The sequence below is a fragment of the Cinclus cinclus genome, chromosome 3 (genome assembly GCF_963662255.1).
Source record: "Cinclus cinclus chromosome 3, bCinCin1.1, whole genome shotgun sequence".
NCBI classification, from domain to species: Eukaryota; Metazoa; Chordata; class Aves; order Passeriformes; family Cinclidae; genus Cinclus; species Cinclus cinclus.
In genome coordinates this window covers 50,529,355-50,551,413 of record NC_085048.1, presented here as the reverse complement: position 1 = coordinate 50,551,413, position 22,059 = coordinate 50,529,355, and the positions used below count along the sequence as shown (strand labels likewise).

General features: G+C 37.4%; 1 protein-coding gene across 1 annotated transcript in view; it reads left to right on the top strand.

Moving 5' to 3' along the window:
- The window catches only part of TRDN (triadin), a 222,980-nt gene that overhangs the window by 133,350 nt on the left and 67,571 nt on the right, over positions 1-22,059 (top strand). Inside the window, 4 exon segments of the mRNA XM_062488974.1 lie at positions 440-483; positions 3,816-3,869; positions 16,087-16,119; positions 17,446-17,472. Coding sequence (XP_062344958.1) covers positions 440-483; positions 3,816-3,869; positions 16,087-16,119; positions 17,446-17,472 — 158 coding nt within the window.

The window sequence follows — 22,059 nt, the reverse complement described above, 5'->3', positions numbered from 1 at the left end:
ATCTTCTAAACTAGGCCTCAGATGTGTGATTGCCAACAACTGCAGGAAGAGAGTGCCTTTCATTCTGTCTCTGTTCTTGGGCTGCTAGCACATCCTCCCTTGTGTTTCTGCAGCCTGACAATGTGCACATGGTGAGCAGCCGTAGCTCAGCCGCTGCAGCTGAGTCACGGTAACTCACTCCTGTCAAACCTCAGATATTACCCTACCAAAATTAAACAAGAGTGTTCGGGCTCACACAGGCTTTCCCATATTTACACTTTGAGTTAAATTAGTTTCATGTACCATGAAACCATCAGAAGTGGAATGAATCACTCTATCATTCTGATGCACTTTATATCAAATAAGCTGTTTCACCTCTAAAGCACACACTGCAGTTTTCTGTCTTGCTTTATCCTTACTAGGTTTTTATGTGTATGTGTTTGATTTTGGTTTTTTTTTCTCTTACAGATAAAAAAGAAGCTGCTGTATCCAAAGAACACAAAAGTAAGAAATTACTATCTCTTTTATATGCCATGCAGTTTCAAAAAGTGCATTTCATTAATCCAAAAGTAATAGTTATTGAGTTGTTGCAAATACAAACAAGAAAGTAGCTACACCATTTATAATTGAAAAAATTTGTGTTTAGACTTCAGCTGCCTCCTACTTTCTTAATCCATTCTTTTCCTACTTCTAACTGCACACTCCTTTTTGTGACTGACAGTTTTGTCTTCCCCTCTTTCCTATCACTTCTTCCAAAACCGAGGTTTCATAGGGGAGGAAATGTTAAATCGTGGTCTCAGATGAATGTGATCTCAGTGGCAGCAATTTTCATAAATAGGCTGGGAAGGCTCAGAGTTCAACATGCTGAGGAGCACCAAATTTATCTTCACAAATGCAAAACAAGGGCTCTACCTGTCTAGGTAGCTCTGGTTCCAGCAGAGAAACTTCTGATTCTGAAGAGAGATGGGAATTGTGCTCTTCTGAAAAAATAGCCAAAAGATACTCTGAGAACAGAGTACTGTTTAAAAGGGAAGAGCTACGTCTACCTTTTCTGCAAATTTGCAAGCGTCAATCCCTCAACACAGTAGGGACAGTAAGACAGTCTCTTTGGTAAGACTTCATCTACTTAGCATTCTGTTCTGAAAGTACAGTATAAAAGAAAAATTAGGAAAAATATTGGGCTTCAAAATCTGATTCAAATTCACAATTAAAGAGCACTGACTCTCACTTCCACGTATGAACTTTCATGACTTATATGGCAGAACAATCTCTTGCCATTCTCAGTTTTGCAGCAATTTACCAGAAGAGTTCTTTTGGCAATGAAAAAGAAAAAAAAAAAAAACACTTATACACTGGGTTCTTATGCAAATTTTGCAGAAATATCTAACAAAACATTTCATAGATTTACACTACAAATAATGTCCTGTAAGTGAAATAAGTACCTGTGTTGAAGCAGGTCTTAAAGGACCTATTAATTTGGATACATAATTCCTCAGAGCAGCCTTTGAGTGCCTAAAAGGAGCCTAGAGGGGAGCTGGGGAGGGATTTCTCACAAGGGTATTCAACAACAGAACTAGAGACAATGGCTTTAAACTGAGAGTAGGTTTAGATTGGATAGTAGGAAGAAATTCTTCACTGTGACAGTGGTGAGTTGCTGGAGCAGCTTGCCCAGAGAAGTTGTGGATGTCCGCTCCCTGGAAGTTCTCAAGGCCAGACTGGATGGAGCTTTAAGCAGCCTGGTGTAGTGGAAGGTGTCCCTGCCCATGGCAGGGGGGTTGTTGGAATGAGATGATTTTTAAGGTCCCTTCCCACCCAAACCATTCTGTGACTCCTTTAATGGGAGAATTCCACAGCAGCTGTCACAGCAAAACTTCCCATCTCCATCACAAGTGAAATTTGCAAAGTGAAATTTGCAGCTGAAAGTAGCTCGTGTAAAGATGCAGAATCGTTAGTACTCAAATAATTTGTGAATAATAAACTGAAAATACTATGCTTGCAAAAGCCAGTTTAAACTTTGGGTGCTTTTGTTTCAATGCCACTAAATTTACATAAAAAATAAATAAATTAAGACATTTTTAGTCAAACATATGCTTAACTTTATTTTTTCTCTAAATTATTTTAGTTGCTCGAATATTAAAATTATTTAAAATAGAAATAAAAATCTTTGTACAACAAAAAACATTCCTAATTTATTTTGTTTTCACAGATGTTATGAAAAAAAGTTTAAAAAAATTCACTGTCAAGTATAGTCTAGTTGAGAGCTCAGAAGGGTATAAATGGAAGAGTCCTGCTATTTTGTATTAGGTCCATTTGACACTTGTAGAAGAGGTGTGTTGGATCTCTTACTTCTGCAAAAACAGGCACTCAGAAAAGTGATTAAAAAGTAAATTATCCTTCAAGGTCTTCTACAAATTTCCCTCAAGGAGGGGTGAGCACCCCAAATAATTACAATGCTGTGATAATAATTAAGTCAGGATATAATTATCAGCTGTGGGCTTTTAAATGGATGGAAATAAAGCAATCCTACACATGCAAACTATATTTTGTTTTCATTCTGTTTCACAAGACAATCTGATGCACCTTTATGAACTTCTCAAAAGAGTGGAGGGACAGGACTCAAAATTGCATTCCTGATTTAGCCAAATTCTTTTTCATTGTAATGATACAGTGACAGGTGTCAAGGGCTAACTAACAATTTTTGACATTCTGTAATTCAGTTTGTGATTAAAATTAGTTTTTTCCTCTCAAGATATGAAATAGTGAATTTTATTTCAAAGAACCTTCTAGCTGGTACAAAAAATTCTTTATGACCGTTGGTGGAGTTTAGCTTATGGACACTTGTTAAACTATTTTCGTTTAAGTACAGTGTTTTTTGATAGTTTCTGGGGATAAGAGCAATTATCTAAATACTAATAAAGAGTGAATAAAATCTAGTAGGTTGCTTAGGTTCTTCTGTGTAGGGCTGAGATTCCCCAAATCCACTTGGGGATACGCGTTCCATTCATATCTAGGACCTTGATTCTGCAAGGACACGCTCTACAAACAAAGACAGTTTAATTCAAATGCTTAATGAAAAGACCAAGTTAAATGGCTGTAGAGGGCACGTGGTCCTGCTAGAACACAGCAATTGCTCTTTCAAGAGCAGGATCAAATGTGAAGACATTCTCCTAATGCTCCTCCATTCTTCAGGATGGAGGGAGACTCCTGGTATAACCAAGTCTGTGGATGTACTTTGTAAATGAAGCCCAATTTCACCTCTTCTAACCAGGGCCAGCTTCAGACTAGGGGAAAGGATGCCACTGTGAAGAGCTGTGGGATCCCCTGAAGTACCACTACTGAATTCACAAGAGTGAATCCCCAACAGCTGCCAGAGGCTGGTTCAGGACCTCCTGCTCTCATAGCTGCAAGGTGCAGGGGATTCCAGCACACAGCTGCTGCCTGAGAGGCAAGGCCATGCTGAAACCCCTACCTGCCTCCTTTCCTCTGCTTTGCCAATAGATACTGAACTAGTAAGCAGAAAAAGCTGAAAGAAGGGATTCAGTGCCTAAAATCCAGAACTTACTAGCCCCTCAGCTGGTTATTCTGTTGTTGCCTTTGAGTTTTTTGCCTAAAATCCAGAACTTACTAGCCCTCCAGCTGGTTATTCTGTTGTTGCCTTTGAGTTTTTTTGAAGACAACTCAGACCTTCTCCCTTTGTGTAATCTCTTTGTTTAACTCTTCTGTTGAAAATAAATTGTACAAGCTTCCAAGCTGGAAGATTTCCTCAGATTTCCGTGGGGTTTTTAAAATATAATGCTTTGTTATAAGTGGTTTAATTTTTTATTTTTTTTTTTAAGAGCCGGCAAAAGCTCCTGCAGCCAACCCTGCCATCAAAAAACCAGCAGCACCAGGTAAAGGACAAAAATGATTGCATGCAGCCCATTTCTTGTACTCTTGAACCAGTTTATTGCATCATAGCACCATCTGCTGGACTGCACACAAGCCACTGGTTTTTGTTAGGTTTCGGGGTGGTTTTTTTGCCTGTTTTGCTTTAAATCATTGTGATGATTCATATATGAAATATTTGCTAAGAAAAAAGTATTTAGCACTGATTTCTAACATTATGTTTGCTTCTTGTCCTCCCTTGGCAGCTATGAAGTTGCCATATTGGGCCATTCTGCAGGGCTTGAGATAAAAAAATAATCTGAATGTGAAGTTGTATTTTAAAAGCAATATTTACAGAAACTAGTTTCCATGTGAAGCTGTATTCGAGCCCTTTGAGAAAGGGATCTGATATTTCAAAATGCTGATCTCAGAGGAGGTTGTCAAAATTGAACTCTTAGATAACCATAAATATGCACTGAAAAGACAAGCAAATTTTTTTGAAACAAATAATGGCATAAATTCCTATCTGAATTTAGATTATATTGTAAAAATCTAATAATTTTTATTTATGATCTCATCTGCTTCACAGCCATCTTCAAAAATGCAACATCTCATTTCTGCTTAATTAAATAAAACCCAATATAACAAATAACAACCTGAATAGTAATTATATTTGTATTTTGACTACATTTTATATTAACTATGAAAAAAACCCTCAGGAATTCCCATATGAAAATGTGGAGGGTATAAAACCATAATATTATTCTAGTCTCAAGCAGCATAACTGGTACTGCACCAGACTCTGTGTTATTGAGCTGTGCCAGGTGCTGGCATCCCAGCAGCAGTCAATCCCACACTTTCTCTGCTGCTTCTTGCCTCCAGCTGATCCCCCTGTATCGATCAGAGATCCTTTTATTTCTTTTTGGCTGGTTGGTTGGTTTTTTGGGGTTTTTTTGTTTTTTTGGGTTTTTGTGGTTTTTGTTTGTTTGTTTGTGTTGTTTGTTTTTTGTTTTTTTTCCTTCAAGATTGTTTTCTGGCTATCTTTCTCTAATTCAAACCATTTCAGTAGTCTAGCTCAGAGCTCTCCTCCATTGAAAAAGCAAATAATAACTTGCATCAGTAGGGGTGGTTGGGAATTGGTCAAGGATCAGTGCAAGCCAGGAACGCCTGCAGTTCTCTACCCCAGAAGGGCTCATAGCCTGGTATCACAGAGGATGTGGGCTGTTGCAGTACATGTTGTGTGGCTGTACAATGCACTGTGTGAAACTGGCCTTGGAACCACCATTTCCCCACCAGTGCTCCCTGTCCCTGCCTGCTGTGTTTGTGTGGCATCATGTTCACCTCTGCTAACACAACAGGGGGAACAGTGTAAACCACACCACTGCCATGGCTCACACCTGAAAGCTGTCCTAGGAATATGTGTGTGGCAGGGCGTTCAGCTTGGATCATTTCAGTAAGTCTGGCTCCACAAACATTTATATTCATGTCACTGATAATTTCTTAGAGCAGCTTTGTTGCCAAAGTGTGTTGTATAGCTAGACCCTTAGAAGTCTCAACAGTACTCTGTAGAAATCGTTACGTTAGAACCATATGCTTATAATTAATTCACTCCACCTGTTTGCATCCAATATTTGTGTTCATGTTTAAAAAATATTCCAATGAGTCTGCTTGTTGGCAAGAATGGCGATGACTGTAATCTGCTTAAGATAAAGAAAGAGGGGAAACTGGCATGGCTCCTTATGGAAAAATGAAAAAGTTTGTCTGTTCTCACACATTTCTAAATATCTTGTTTGCCTTAAAAATTATAAAGAGCAGTAGGCTTTGAGTTCTACATTTTAGCTTCCCCTTCAGTTGTCTGAAAACTAATTTACCACCAGAATAACTCACCATAGCAAAATATTAAATATGCTTGTTTGGCAACATTGTAAGTAGACTGTTGCCTATTAGCACAGTAAATTAAATACAATATCCAATTTCATATTTCATTTTCTTCCACATATCTTATTACATCACAACCTGTAGCCAAGAATGCCTAAAGCTCAAGGTTTACTCCTCTTAACAGACTGAACAGACTGAGAGCACAGCTGGTCATCTCACAGTGCATCTATATCACATATGCTCCTGATCTGAATGTCACTGGTTGAGAAATCCCTGCCTAATTCAACATGCAGTATTTTTATCTCCCAATATGTATACGCATACAGAGAAAGCAAAGAAAGTGAATGTGGAGTTTGAATGACTATGACAACTTCTGGATCTTCAAGTTAACAGCTGCTCTAAAAATAATAGCCTCAATAAATTTCAATCACTTAATTCTGAAAGGATATTTTCAAATATTTCCAGATTTCTCTAACTGGAAAAAAGTCACCTCTCTGACAATCATTCAAAACTGGGATTGAGATCCCAGTATTTGGCTGTAAAGCCAAATAGTTTCTTTGATATATTCAAATGATGCTGTTTAAAAGGAGAAATCAGAGTTGAAAGATGTTTTGTTACACATCTTCCTCAGTTACACTGTTTTATGTCATTCCCATTCTAAATCCTGCAGGAATTATCTACTTTTTTTTTTTTTTCCCTGCACGGTGCATTGTCTTCCTAGCTGTACCAGCACAACTGGTCTGAGAGTGACCTACTCCTACAAAATATCAGTCTGTCCTTTTGCCCTGAGGAGTAGCACAGGTTTCTTTCACAGGACTTCTTCAGGGACCCCTTGTTTGCTGTGCCCAGCAGGCTCTCTCTGAAGGGCTTCTCAGAGCCAGGGGTGTAGGTGGTGAGTAGCTGCCTTAGCCTAACATCCTTTGTCAGGAGAGAAGGCTATGAAGGAAATCTCCCTCTTATTCCCATCCCTCTGGAGCCGCACACCTCAATCCTTATTGTGCCCTGCAGCTAATTCTGCTGGGTGAATGTTCCAGCTGCCAATGGGGCAGAGTCATCACACCCTGGTTTAGTAAGTTTGCTGGGTCTGTTTTGTCACTGTGGGAAAAGCAAGTGCACGGAGGTGCAGGACAGGGGAGGGAGCACAGGCTCAAACCATGCAGATAGCATTTCTAGATAAATTAGCAGGAAATTGTATTCCCTGACAGACAGCAAGAACCTCAGTGCCACTAACCTCATACACTCCTGCACCTAGGGAGAGGGATGGGAACAGCTCACCTGTGAGTCCCTCTCAGGAGATGGCTTCAATTCATATGCAAGAGTCCTGCACCTTCTCCAAGCACCAGTGACAGCCCTTTCCCCTGAAAATTTGCCTGATTTAAAAACAAGTTCTAACTCTTTTCAACGGTGCAAAAATTTAAATCCTAATTGCTGCTTAGAATTTCCCTGGAATGGTCTTGAAATTTTAAATTTAATTTTATGCTATGTTTAACAGATTCTGTACTGTCACTTAGCTACTTAATTACCGGGTTTTAATGCTTAATTTTCCCCATCTTCCTCTCCACAAGTATGCAAAAAAAAAAAAAAAATAAAAACAAAAACATTATTCATCACTTGTTTTGGGTTCATAACAGAAACTTTCTATGGACAATTTCCCACTTAAAAATCAATAAAATTTAGTCTGGATCCAGAAAGAATAAAATAATTATGACAGACAATAGTTAATTTTAAGTGCTCAGATGTCAGTTGCAGCCAATCTCCCAAGCTGACTGCCAGTCATACTAGAATTATAATCACTTCATTATGCCACCAATCTTTTCACTTTTTATAAGAAGCAGAAAGAGGATATTTTGTATGAAATTATATAGGAAATGGGCCCATGGGGTAAGTACAGAATATTAATATGCAGGTTATACCGAAAAATTTGGTTAGAGGATGGGTTATGTAGGTTTAGATCACTCTGCCTACAACAGGAAGAACTACTGGTTTTATTGGTAACAGGCACTATTTACTTAGTAGGGAAGTGATTTTAATTCTTGGTTTAAGATAAATGATTGAAACTAAAATGTCAACAGGAAAACTTTTGCCATAAGGTATAACCAGTTTTAGTCTACATAAAAAGGAAAAAAACCCAGAAGTTTATGGCACAGTAGGTATGTTTGAAATGTAGAAAATGTTTATAAAGGAGCTGGATTATTGATTATCTTTTAATTATCACCTGTAGCACACAAGTATACCGAAAGTTAAAACCATATGTTACAGAAGATCAATAAAGTTCAGCATTTCTATAGAATAATTTAGCAACACAATGGAAGAGGAAAACTTATCATGGATTGTTTGTCAGGATTCTCTGATTCAGGTCTCAAGTCACACACCAGGGACGTATTTTACTCCCAGCAACACACCCTCTGTATCATCCATCTATGTACCAAACTACATATTCTCATCTTGTGTAGATCTGTGTAGTCAGTCCAAGAGGGGACACTTCAAAAATCAGGGTCAAGTTTATATTACACACCCCCTGTAAGTACCTTTAGAGAAAGGAAAAAGTGCCTGTCTCGCTCACTCTATATTGATATAGTAAAGTTTTCTATCCTGCATTCTCCTCAGGGTCTTATATCTGAGTGCCGCTGTATGCCCTGGAATTTCTCTTTACAAGCACCTGGTGAAAGCATCTCTGCATGTATTTCTGTCGTACTGATGTTACCAAGAAAATTATTCTGGTAGCTGGAGTAGAATTTTCTGTTCCCTGAAGTTAACCCTCTCAGATTTTTGCAGAACATAAACACAGCCATTCTCAAGGTTTATATTCTGGCTTTACAGTCCATCTCTTCGGGGACAAATGTTAGAGGAAACTTACTGAATGCAGAAGGACAAGCTTTGCAGTTTATTACTGTACAAAATAAATCTTCACTCAGATAGCAGGTGTTTGTGCAGCAATAAACAAAATAATGAAGCCCTACCTGTATTAATACTGCTGCTCAGGGTCTTTGGATTTAGATCCAGGATCATTCTGTAGCCCTTCTGATTCACCAAAACTTTATTTTCAGGCCATTTTAGCATAATTTTTCCTCTGTCCTACCTTAGTTCTTTGGGAAGATAAACATCATATCTTTCCTGACTTAGTAATTTTCTTTCTGGTCTCAGTGGGATGGTTCCAGGCTTGCCTGTTTTTGCACAGTAGCTGGAAATTTTCTGATCTCAATCCCCAGCAATATGCTGAAGGACAGGAGAAACTGGGTCTTGGTCTTCAACTGTTCGTCCTAGGGTGCTTCCACTAGGATTTACTGAAGCCTCAGAGCTGACTCTGCTCCTGGTCTGCCAGGAATGCACTGTACCCTCAGCAGCTAAAACCTTGTGCTGGTGCAGTAGTCCATCACTCAACCACTTAATATCTGCAGGAATCTGTTATGTGGATGGAGATGTATTCCACAAATCATTTCAACCCACTGACATTTTCATCCCAGTTGAAGTCTGAGAAAATATTACAGAACATGATGTCTTAAATTTCTACAAGGTTATGTAAACTGAGCCATTATCAGACTCTGAATGGGAAAGCGTAAATGAAATCTTTACTTATGTCACAATAGATGATGCCTTGAAAAGGGAAGAATTTTCTGATGTTAGATTTTACTTCACAACCATGAATTCTTTACATATAGGATTTATTGAAATAGAGCACAAAATAGCTTATTTTACACTAAGCTTTCTAATCTGAAATCCAGATTTTATTCACCATTTATTTTTTAAATGTTTTTGAGTAAATGGCCTAAAATCCAATATAATTTTATTACTTTTGCTAGGATGCTGAAATTACCTTCCCCATATCTTGGCACATTATTTTGTATTTATACTTCCCTTAGAGTATTATTATCTGTTTCAGGATCATATGGAGTTAAAATAATTTCCAATACTTCCTTTCAGATCACAATGTGTGTGAAAACACTTGTACTGTAAATGAAGCCTTATTTCTTTTTTTGACACCAGATATTTGCTGTGCATCAAAGTACTTCTGTATTGCTAGCACAAAGAGCACTACTTTAAGAGCAAGGCAGGGGGAGCAAGTTAACTACAAAAATGATTTTTTCATACATGAAAGTAACAATAATGCCACTAAAAGAGGGTCAAAATAAGTGCAATTAAAAAATCAGAGCTAAAATATTATAGAAATGTCCATTCTTTACAGAAAACGCATTTTAAGGTGCTTTGTTCAGAGGCTGGGAAACTTTCATAGCCCTGTACTTGTTTAACGATTTAAGTGCACTTTTGACTAGAAGTGGGCCAAATTTTGACAAGAATTTAACATCTTTAACTCCATCTTGAGTTCACAGAATCACTAGGTGATTGGATCATCAAGTCCAACCCAAGCCCTAACATCTCAACCAGACCATGGCACCAAGTTTCACATCCAGTCTTTTTTTAAACACATCCAGGGATGGTGACTCCACCACCCCCCTGAGCAGACAATTCCAGTACTTGATCACTTCTTCCATAAAAAAAACATTTTCCTAATATCCAACCGATATTTCCCTTGATGCAGCTTAAGACTGTGTCCTCTGGATCTGTCAGTTGCAGACTGCAGAAAGAGAACAGCCCCACCTGCCTACAAACACTTTTCAGGAACTTATAAAGAGTGATAAGGTCATCCCTGAGTCTCCTTTTCTCCAGGCTGAACAGCCCCAGCTCCCTCAGCCATTCCTCACAGGGTTTGTGTCCCAAGCCCCTCACCAGCCTTGTTGCCTCCTCTGGATGTGCTCAAGTGTCTCAATGTCCTTCCCAAACTGAGGGGACAGAACTGGACACAGCACTCAAGGTGTGACCTCACCAGTGCCGAGTACAGGGGAAGAATGACCTCCCTGCTCCTGCTGGCCACACCATTCCTGGTACAGCCCAGGATGCCCTTGGCCTCCTTGGCCACCAGGGCACAGTGCTGGCTCATGTTCAGCCAGCTGTGGACCAGCACCCCCAGGTCCCTTTCTGCCTGGGCACTGTCCAGCCACACCATCCCCAGCCTGTAACGCTGCAGGGGGTTATTGTGGCCAAAATGCAGGACTCAGCACTTGGATTTATTAAACTTCATCTTATTGGACTCCGCTCATCCATCCAACCATTCCAGGTGTCTCTGCAGAGCCCTCCTACCTTCTAACAGGTCAACACACACTCCCAGCTGAGTGTCATCTGCAAATTTACTAATGAAAGACTCAATACCCTCATCCATGTCATCAGTGAAAATATTGAACAGGACTGGCCCCAGCACAGACCCCTGGGGGACAGCACTGGTGACTGATCCCCAGAGGATGCAGCACTGTTCACCACCACTCTCTGTTCCTGGCCATCCAGCCAGTTCTTAACCCAGCAAAGAGTGCTCCTGTCCAAGCCACGGGCTGACAGCTTTTCCAGGACTGTGCTGTGGGACACAGTGTCAAAGGCCTTGCTGAAGTCCAGGCACACAACATCCACAGCCTTTCCCTCCTCCACCAGGTGGGACACTTAGCAAAGCATTCAGGGCATGCTTAAGCTTTGTTGAATCCAGACTACCACATATACTACAGATATAATTACATTTCCAAGAATTAAAATTTTGGAAGTGCTACCAACTTCACTTTGCAAGACTGGAAATAAATGGGCCTCAACCAGTTTGTTACAATCATTATGAGAATGCCTCTTGATTTGCAGGGGAGCAGTGGTGTGGATAAGATTTTTTCATAACATATATGCTTATATTACATCTACAATTTATGATGGACAGTTTTGATGCCATTGCTTTCTGCCTGTGAAGAAAAGCCTCAGACCAAATAGATGGAACTGAATGCGGTTGCATTTCACCAAGGCTTTTCTTTCTTTTATTTGCACAAAAATTTTCTCAGATATTTCCCAACAAGGTAGCAGATTTCTAAGATGCTGACACAGAGAACTGCCATCTGCTTTCTTTTTCTTCAGAAAAACCCATCAGGGAAACTATTTGTTGCCCTCCTCAAAAGATGATAATACATAGAGGAGTGAGTATACGTGTGGCATGATTTCACAATGTAAGGGGTTTCTTTGGCATGTTCTTATTCCAGGAAGAAATGTATTTGTACGGTTCATGATCTTTATAAATCAAAGTGTAAAACAACAGTGAAGTTTTCTACAATGATCAAGAAAGTAAGAATAGCAATGAAATATAGCAGAACACACACTCCTTGGGAGAAGAAGAACAGGAAATACCTAGTTTGATGCAAGACTCTCATGTGCATTATCTCAGGTCTAACAACATGACTGACCACATATTGCAACATTTCCCTTCAGTAGAGGGGACTAAAGGGATCTCCTCTTTATCTAAATGCTTATGTTCACAATATTCTTAATGACAGGATATCTTGGAGAGCTTTACTATTCTGTCTCATTTGGTTTTAATTAACCAACATGATATGAAGGTCTGAGAAGTTTTGTATATAGCTTATAAAACCAAGATTACAAAACTATACGACCAAGCTAACTTTCTGCTAAGGATTTAAATAAGACACTGCATAGAATAAGACAACAGTAGGCTTCACTGAAATATTTGTGGTAAAAAAAAAAAAAACAACAGTACAGAAAGCACCATTTTTATGCAGCTACTGAGTGCAAACAAAATGGTGTTAGTTAATTAACATGTGGTGCATCCCACACAACAGCACATCCACTTGAAATGCCATTTATTTAAACTTTTCCAATCTGTATCATTTCCAATAAAATTTTTATTTTTCTGAACCATTTTTGGACATGAATGTTTTATCTGAATTAAAAAATAAAAGATGAACACATACACACTCATGCATGTGTGCACATACCTATATCAATTATGACAGGAAATCAGTTGTGTCAGGTAGCAGAGGGTGACACTTTGTGACTGTCTGTTCTGGTACTAAAGATTAAAATACACCTCAGAAAATTTGCCAGCCTAGATGCTTTTCAGCACTGTTTTTGCTTTAGGGAATAATGTAGCTTAGGGAAGAGCTACAGAGGCAGGTTCAGGTTCTCTTCTGTCTCCCACCTACTCTGGATTGCCTGGGAGTATGTCACTAGTAATGAAGCAAAAAACATATTTGTATGGTTTTATGGGCATGTTAGGCATAACTTTGCCAGTTTTCATAAAAAGGAAAAAAAAAAGCCAGTTGTTTGAAGCATCAGAGCAAATAAAGATGGTAAAATGTCGAACTAAATCAAATCTCATTTCTATGCATGGTAGAAAAATAATACATTACCAGAAAAAACTTCCCTGAATAAAAATACGCTGTACAGTCTCATACACATGCAAAAATTGTTAAATATTAAAAAAATTACAAATGCCATGGCAAATGTCTAACGTGTTACAAGCCAGCAATATCATTTAATGTCTTATGCTAACTACTTGAAAGTACAAAAAAAGTAAAGAATAAGACATTGAGATCAAGCAACTTGTGGCAAATAGGAAAGAGCTAGGTCTGAAATTTCCTGCAGTTTATGGCTCGTGCAATGAAGTTTTCAGTTAATTCCATTCAAATATCAGGACATGAATCACCTGAAATCTCATATGTCGGATTTCTCAGAAATATTTGATGTCAAATTCTGTTATTCATTTTTATAAATTTTCTCATGGAAAAGGATTTTATTTCATATGCTTCTGGAAATACAATTATGAAAGAAGCTCTATAGACCTTCCCTAATATTTGCAGTTTAGGGGGAAAAATTGTGAAATAAAGCTAAATAAATGGATTATTTTATACTTTGCCAAAACACTTGCTGAGTGTTGCTAGGATCATTCTGTTCCCTGCTGTCCTGAGAGACCTTAGAATGAGAGAGAAAAATAATTGCCTCAGTACCACTGAAGACAGAATTACATTTCCTTTAATTTCCAGGAATCTGTCCTGAGCAAAAAAGAAGTAAAGCAGAAACCCCCACAATACCATTGAAAATTATAATTTCCAGGATGAGTCCTAAAATATCTGCATGAAAATGGAGAGTCTGAAGAGCATCCAGGCTACACAAAATCAAAGCTGCAGATGTTATTTCAATTAAGAGCATTGAGGCAGCCAAACCACTGAGTCACAAACTTTTGTCCTCTCAGATTTTGCCATATTTTTCCTCCTTGACCTGTGCTAGAATTGCAACCCAGGATAGGATGGCATCAAGAAAGTGCATTTATTCAGGCAATAAATGCCAACTTGCTCTCTATTTCCATCACTTTTTCATATTGCTGGGATAATCACAACCACAACTCTTTTTTTTTTAAGTTGACACAAACCTGTTCCATGATAATTTCCACTAAAATTTCATTTCTCATATAAAGTGTGTCTTTAAAGAGCCTACAATATTTTTATTATTTGTTATGCAATATACCAAAATGTGTTTTATATAACTATATTAAGACTAGATCCATAATTTCAGTCAATTAATCTTGATGCTTTGAAATGGACATTTTGGCTCAAAGATACTGTTTTTGAAGTGGTAATGTAATTCCATAAATGGTTTGGGGCGTAAAAAAGAAAAATAACTTTGTTTTTAAGAAATTGGCTCAAAGCTTCACTTTGGAAACTACATTTTTCTTTAAAATATATATCAAAGATGGATCTTCAGGGAGATTTTAAAACTCAGACAAAAAGGAGTTATTTCAGATAAAATGAAAATGTGTTGTTTGATATAAGCTTTTTTGGGGTGGGAATACTAAGTAATGAGATATTTTGTTTCAAACTTAACAATTGTGGAGTTCTTCATATATAAGATCAGTCTGTCCTTTCAATTATTAATTATTTTCATAGTTCTGCATGAATTATATGTCTTTTATTTACCCACTATGCAGTTCAGTATTAGCATTGATTAAAAATTAATATTTAATGGAAATAGTATTCATATTAATATTGTTGATAGACATATTTAATTTTATGTTGGCAGTTCTTGTTTCCTTTTTTCTTATTCAGTTGGATGATAGGTCACCTCTATGAATAAGGTTGTTTTTAATGAGGGTACAGCATTAAGAATCACTTTGAATATGGAACCTTATATCTTGGTTCTGGAGTGCAAACCATTTAAACATTAATGTTGCTCAACTCTATACCTCAGCTTTAATACAAATATAGCCTATAATAAACCTGGAGAAAATACAGGTACTGGTAAGCAATGAGCTTGTATTTAAAAATGGTCACCTTGAGTCTTGTGTGCAGTTTTGAGTACCAGAATATAAGGATATAAAGTTATTAGGGAGCATCCAGAGAAGGACTGTGAAGATACTTAGGTGTCTAGTGGAGAAGTCATATGAGGAGTGGATGAAATTACTTGGTTTGTTCATCCTGGAAAAGAGGAGACTGGGGGTAGACCCCATTGTGGTCTGCAACTTCCTAGTGAGGGGAAACAGAGTAGCAGGCACAGATCTCTGCTCTGTGCTGACCAGTGACAGAACCAAGGGAATGGCCTGAAGCTGTGTCAGGGGAGGATTAGGCTGGATATTAGGAAAAGTTTCTTCACCCAGTGGGTGGTTGGGCACTGGAACAGGCTCCCCAGGGCAGTGGTCACAGCACGAAGCCTGAGAGAGCTCAAGAAGTGTTTGGACAATGCTCCAAGGCACAGGGGGTGACTCCTGCAGTTGTTCTGTGGAGAGCCAGGAGCAGAACCCAATGATCCTTGTGAGTCATAGAATCAGAATATCCTGAGTTAGAACTCAATAAATCCCTTCCAACCCAGTATATTCAATGATGTGATGATTCTGTGATGTATCTTGTGATCAGGCAGCTCAGATACCCTTGAATTTAGGAAATGTTCCTGTGTGGACCCAAACTCAGCATAGCACAGCTTTTCCATATGCTGTTTAAAAGCATCTGCAGACAGAAGAAGCTTAACTATTTTTTTGGCTACTGTGAATGTCAGCACTGGCTGGTAGATGTTGTTCAGTCTCTATCTGTGGCAGTCTTCCCTGCTCCTTCTGCGAGGGGATGTTAAAGCACATTCTTGCAGCATGGAAAGAGGTATTACAGAAACTACCATTAAAAAGCAGGTGTCCTGAAGCACATATAGTTGGGTTGCAGACCTCCATTTAAACCACCCTGAGGAAAAACTGCAGATGTTTTAACCTACCCCATTTCTATGGTTTTCTTTTAGCACCTTATTATAAAAGATGGATCCCTTGCTCTCCTTTATTAACAGCTACTCTGACCCTGTTGATCCAGTGTGAAAACCACTGAAGAAAATGATTACAAACCTAAAGGCTTTATTTGACATACTGGAAAGCAGGGAAGGACTCACTGAACTGAAAGTCCATGGGAATGTGTCACATCCAATGGCCAATAGTAACATGAAAAATTATTGTCCAAGGCCATCAAACAAAACATTACAAGAAGAAAAATGTACACTTTTCTTTTTCTTTTTCTTTTTCAGAGCCACATAAAAAAGAAAAAGTAATGGAATCTGGTGAATATTTTCTCCTTTTTATTTTACTTTTGAACTATCCCAATATTTTAAATTAATTTGTCAGAAGTCAATACTTGATACTTTTTAAAATTTGTTTTTACAGGCAAAACAACAAAGAAAGAAGCAAAAGTACATGGTAAGTCTCGTAAAAGACTAAGTTTAAAATCTCATTTATCTGTTTTAATTTTCAGGTGAGACAGGGTTCGGTAGAGGGATAAAAAAATAATAAAGTAATGAATAAAATTTTGCTGGTTTAATTAAAGTTAATTAATTTAAACAATTGAATGGATGTGGAGCAACCATTCGGTCTTCTGGAACAGAAGTTTAATTAGATGTTGAGAGAAGCAAGAGGGTGAGACTTATTTCAGCTTTTAAAAGGTTTGTCTTTTCAAAGAAAGTTACAGTAAATGGATGGAGCAACAAACACAAAATACAAAATTCAGAATGTGGAGGGTAGGAAAAAAAGTAAGTTGTTTAATTTTGTTTTATGCCAAGTGCCCATGCATTTTATTGCTGCAGCAAGGTGCTCTTATTCCCAAGTGGAATCCACTTCTCCAGTTAATCCAAATTTGTGAGAGCAGAAGGATTTTCTCTTTTTGCAGCCAAGCTTGATGACTCATTCATCAGATGACTCTATTTTCTCAGATAGAAATTTGGAGCAAGAAATACCTATAGTATACAGTCAATTTGTAGAAAAAATGAATCTGTCCTTTTCTATAACATAAAAACCTGTCACAGTGCTTCAGAAGGAAGGTGTGAATAATGAATAATGAAAAAAAGAGAAATGTGATAATTTAATTAATTTGCATTCAGTTAATGCAACTATGAAGAATAGTAAAGAAATTAAACTGAGAAAACTTATATAAACTTTTGAAATTGGATCCTCCTCTGCATCAATTCTAGAAGTTTCAATAAACTCCAAAAAAAAATTTTCCTAGCTTCTGCAAATCACTGAAATTTTTAAAAGAGCATCTCTATTTCATACATTCCACCTGTGTTTAATATATGACCATTCTGGAGCCTGTTTTGCTCCTTGTCTCATCCTCATACTTGAAAATAGTAGAGCTATTGAAGTTCTGTATATAAGTTATCTATTTGCCTTGTTTTTCACTGTTTTTATTCTGCAGGTTACTTGGTCATCTGCCATGAGACTATCTAAACAAGCAATATATATGTGTGTCAGTTTTTCTCTACACAAAAAAAATGAATTCCTGTTCTGCATAGATAGGTAGCATAATGACAAAGAGCAGAGGTTTTAGGATCAATTTTAATTTCTTTATTCATTTATGCAATTTGTTTCTGTGAATGTTTTCTCTTATTTTACAGCATCTGTGGTAACTCCAAAATCAAAAGGTCAGTAATATGATTTGTTTTGAAAATTGAAATGGAAGAATGCTGCTGTTAAATTTACTGTAATGAAAAAAAGCTTCTTGTGAAAAAAACCCAAAACAGTATGACGTATTTAAAACTAACAACCTTTTAAATTAGAATGGTGCATTGCTTGCAGCATCTCAAAGCAGGCATCTTTTCAGCAAATTTTTCATAGACTAATTGTAATTCTCCAATAATATGAAATTCAGTTTCTAATTCTAATTCAAGCCATAAGGCTTTTTGTGACAGGAAGAAAGGAGAAGTAACCAATCTTCTACAGAGACATGACACAAAGTAATATTTCTCTTTTTGCCAGTCTAACTACAGGACAAACCCAGTGACTGAACAGCTGTTTTCTTTGTGGAGTCTAGGGAGTCTTACAGGGAGGTTTTGTGCAGCAGTTTTTGCCCACCTTTCATACATGAAATGTCTGAGACAAAAGGTAGGAGGTGTGAGTGCATCAACACTTGCTCCAAGTTTGCTCCTTTCCACAAGGCACAGGGAACTGGGACTGGTGAGAAACATCAAGGACATAAATTCAAGCTGAGCAAATATAACAAATATTTATTTGTTCTACATCAATGTCTGGTTTTTACATACATACAGTGTAAGTAAACTAGCTCCAAATTGCCTTCAAGACCATTACAGATTTCAGTTGTAACTTAAACAAAAACAGAAAATGGAATATCAGGTTAGAAACCACCCTTCACTCCTGGTCCATGTTTATTCATGTCAATGAACACCATATTTTTATAAGCATTCCCTTTCAGACAAATGGGGAGAAAAAGTTTCAGGAAGTTCTGTTAATTAAGGGTAAGTAGAAAAAGTGGATTTCCATTATATAATATGGAATTAATTCTGTTATTTCTGTTGTCTAAAGAACAGTCTCACAACTGAAAGTGTTGGCCTCAGCCATCTTAGTTTTACCATAGGATCAATCTAATATTGAACCTGAAATTGTTCCCCAGTGTCTAAGTAATGACAACTTTGTTTTATTCTTCATTGAATAAAAATGTGCTGATTTTAGCTCTGGGGTAATTGTTGATTTCTTTAAAATTTCTTGTTTACAAGTCATCTAAATTTAACTTCATTTGCTAAATTTGAAACTCAAGCATAGCCTGTACTCCAGGGGGAAAATCATATTTATATTAAAATGTTACAGCTGTTCCATTTGCCTTTTAGTAAGAATCACAAAGGAATGTTGTTATTTTGTTCTATAATTGTTTGGGATCCAGACAAATTCTAGTGGTGTTTAATAGTAGTCATTTAGTAGTGTTTAACCTTTCTCTAAGTCTGAAGAAAATCATTGCTTTTCAATTCATATTTCTTTGTTCTACGTTGTTGCTATTTATTTGTTTTTTTCTCATTTTGCTGCTGTTAGTCACTAGAGGCTTAGCAGCTCTTTGGGCACAATGTGATTTTCAATATTCAGTAGGTGTTGGAGAATGTAAAATTTTTAAAGCATATTCATGGAAGGCAAACAATTCTGTTCTGAAAAAAAATAAAAGCAAGGCTTTTGATGAAATTTTCTTCTTTAGTTATTAAAAAAAAAAATAATCAACTGGTAGAGAAGGAGGCCCTGGGCCATTCCCACTGGCCTGTACTTATGAACTAAAAAACCCATATGAAGCTTTCCTGCATTTTCTCACAAGCCATTACAGCATGACATTTTTTTCATTTCTTCATATAACCAAACAGTTCCTAAACCATAACATACACTTCTTAGGTTAATGATTTATTTATGTTTGTGATGCCACAAGGAGGAACCTCGGACTTCAGGGTTCAGTGGGTGAAACGTTTTTTTGTTTCCAGTGAGAATTATTTATTTCAGTCTCCCATCCCACTGAGCAAATATCTCAAAATAGCTTTAAAATCAGTGACATTTTAGATTGCATATTTTTGATGTGGATGCTAGTTATGCAACCTGACTCTTTTGAGATAAAAATATTCTGACACATTTGATTGTAGCCTACAACTATTGAGACTGCAGAAATACTTGACTGATGAGTTGCTCTCCTGGCCACTTTCAGCATAAAATAATATTGGCTAAATTTTTTCCCATTTTTTTCTAAGAGCTTATGATGGAATCAGAGAAACAATTATAAAGTAAACTGCCCATTTGGTCTATATTATGCCAAGTTGTCAAGAATTTTGCTGAGAAATTATAAAATATAAGTGGGAGCATTGCTCTGTTTATTTAATCTATTTTTTAAACTATATTTTACTGAAAATATGTATCCCTGACTAATTTTTGATTTTACCTTCATGTGCATTAATTTTATTGTGCATTGTTTCATGCAGGAGTTTTCATGTGTTTGGTTTAGGATGGAGGGCTGTATTTCTTCATTTTTTTAATGGCTGACATTCTGCAGAGGAGAAAATTATAATACATTACAACATTCATGTTACTTAAGTCATATGGCTAAAAGATCAGCTTTTCAAATAGGGCATACCTGGAACAGGATCATTTCTCACAAAGAGATCAACTTTCAGGCTGCCATTCAGAAGTGGCAAGAACTTTGAAAATGCCTAGTGGAAGGGATGACATCTTGACCTACTCAGAAAACTTGTCTCTGTTCTGATAGAAACAGAGACAACCAGGCCTCCTGAATCTTATTTCAAACACTGATTCTACACGGCCAGGCTTCCTATTTATACAGACTTTCAAAGTGACAACTATTGCCTTGATGGTAAAAGACCTCTCAGTATCACCAAAGTAGCTCATGCCTCTCTTCTGAAAAAGCAACGGGAATAACAGAATGTGCTGTTTGTCCTTCCAGATACTGCTCTGCCATGTCTAGATGATGTTACTTGGCAGTTCCCAAAAGTTACTAAAGCTCTGTTCTGTCTCAGCAAGTTCTTCTTTACAAGCACCCATTCGCTCATGGAAGTGGTGTTGCTGAATGCACTGATAGCCAGAATATTGTTAATAACACTGCTTGTTATGGCAGCCTCAAGGATGCTTCTCTAGGATGGATGGTTCCTTTATGATAACCACACTCGTAATCTACCACCACCACATTCATTTGATGACTAAACACATGATTTTCTGAGAAAGCTCTATTGCTCTTCATGTTTGCAGTTCACTATCCAGAAAAAAAATAATTTTATTCAATTAGTATTCTGATTTTCAGAAATTTTATTAACCCAAACTGCTTTCATTTCAGCTAAAAAGGATTAAAATGCTTTGAAGAAAAGAGTAGTTCTCAATAACTCATTCAATTCTTGTCATACCTGCTTTTTCAGTTTTAATGCTAAAAATATATTTTGAAATGCATATGGGAGAGGTTTCTGGTGTCCCTCTTCATGTGTTTCTTTCCATATTCAAATAGGCTTATTCTTCAATATATTGACCACTCCAGTAAGCATTTTAGAAGCACTGTGATATTGATTTGTTCGGTGGCAGGGCTCAGTGCTCAGATTCATCTTGGCTTGTCAGTGTCTAGTTCAGGGTTAGTATAAGTAGTACTGCTGATCTGGGCCCATGTAACACAGATGATAATAGCAGAGGTCTACAATAAATATTAAGGGTCTTTGGTTATCTTTATCTTTCTCTGTGTCCATGAACACCAATAAAAAATTAGTTACTTGGACAGAAATGGAATGGAATCCTTTTTTTTTTTTTTCTTTGAGGATTGAGTCAGACATATTTTCAACCTAGACTTTATTTTCAGGAAAATTGAAGATTATCTTCAATAAAATAAGTTGCCTGTGGTAACCAAGGTGCAGAAGTGCAATATTTCACTGTTTACATGGAGCTTGCTCACAAACACCTGCTCACACCACAGGGGAGTAATTGATGCCTGAGTGGGTTCATCCCACTCAGCATGAAGCAGTTCATCTATTGATACCTGACTTCTCACTGAATCTCACAGTCAGGGAATCTGGGAACAGAAGATCATTCCTTTGGCCCCCAGCCCACCAGCAGACATTGCAGACAGGCCATAGCTGAGCTGAGCTGAGCTGATCTGCTTAAGCCATCATGCCCAGCAGTTTCAAAATGCTCTTGAAAGGATGTCCTGGTGGTGTCCCTGGGGCCAGACTTGCAGTCCAGGCAGCAGGGAAGCAGTGAGCACACATGGAGGCTCTTCAAAGGTCCTTTGAATTCCTTGACTTTCTCTGAATAAATAATGATAGCAGAACATGACCCTCTGAATTTACTTTGTCTCTAAAAGCTAAACTCTTGATTTTCAACTGTGATTTGTTCTAATAAAATGACAGGGTGAAATAACAAGCTGAGAGGTTGTTATATGTGGTAATGACCCCAAAGCTGCAAAGACATTTTCTATACCCATCAGATGTAAATTAATTTTCACAGTCCACTTTACATCCTGCTACTTATGCTGATTGTTTGTTCTTTACACTACTTTCAAACAATGACAGTGAAACTTATTTTCTTAATTCTATATTTTTTTCTCAAACATTGTAAGAAGATAGCCTTTGAAATTAAAGCATGGATTTTTTTAGCATAATAGTTATAAATTATGGCTAAAAAGTTTAGTTTCACAGAAGAGAAGTGTTGGAAGTGCCACTTACAGTTAAATATGTATATTTTTAGATTTACAATAT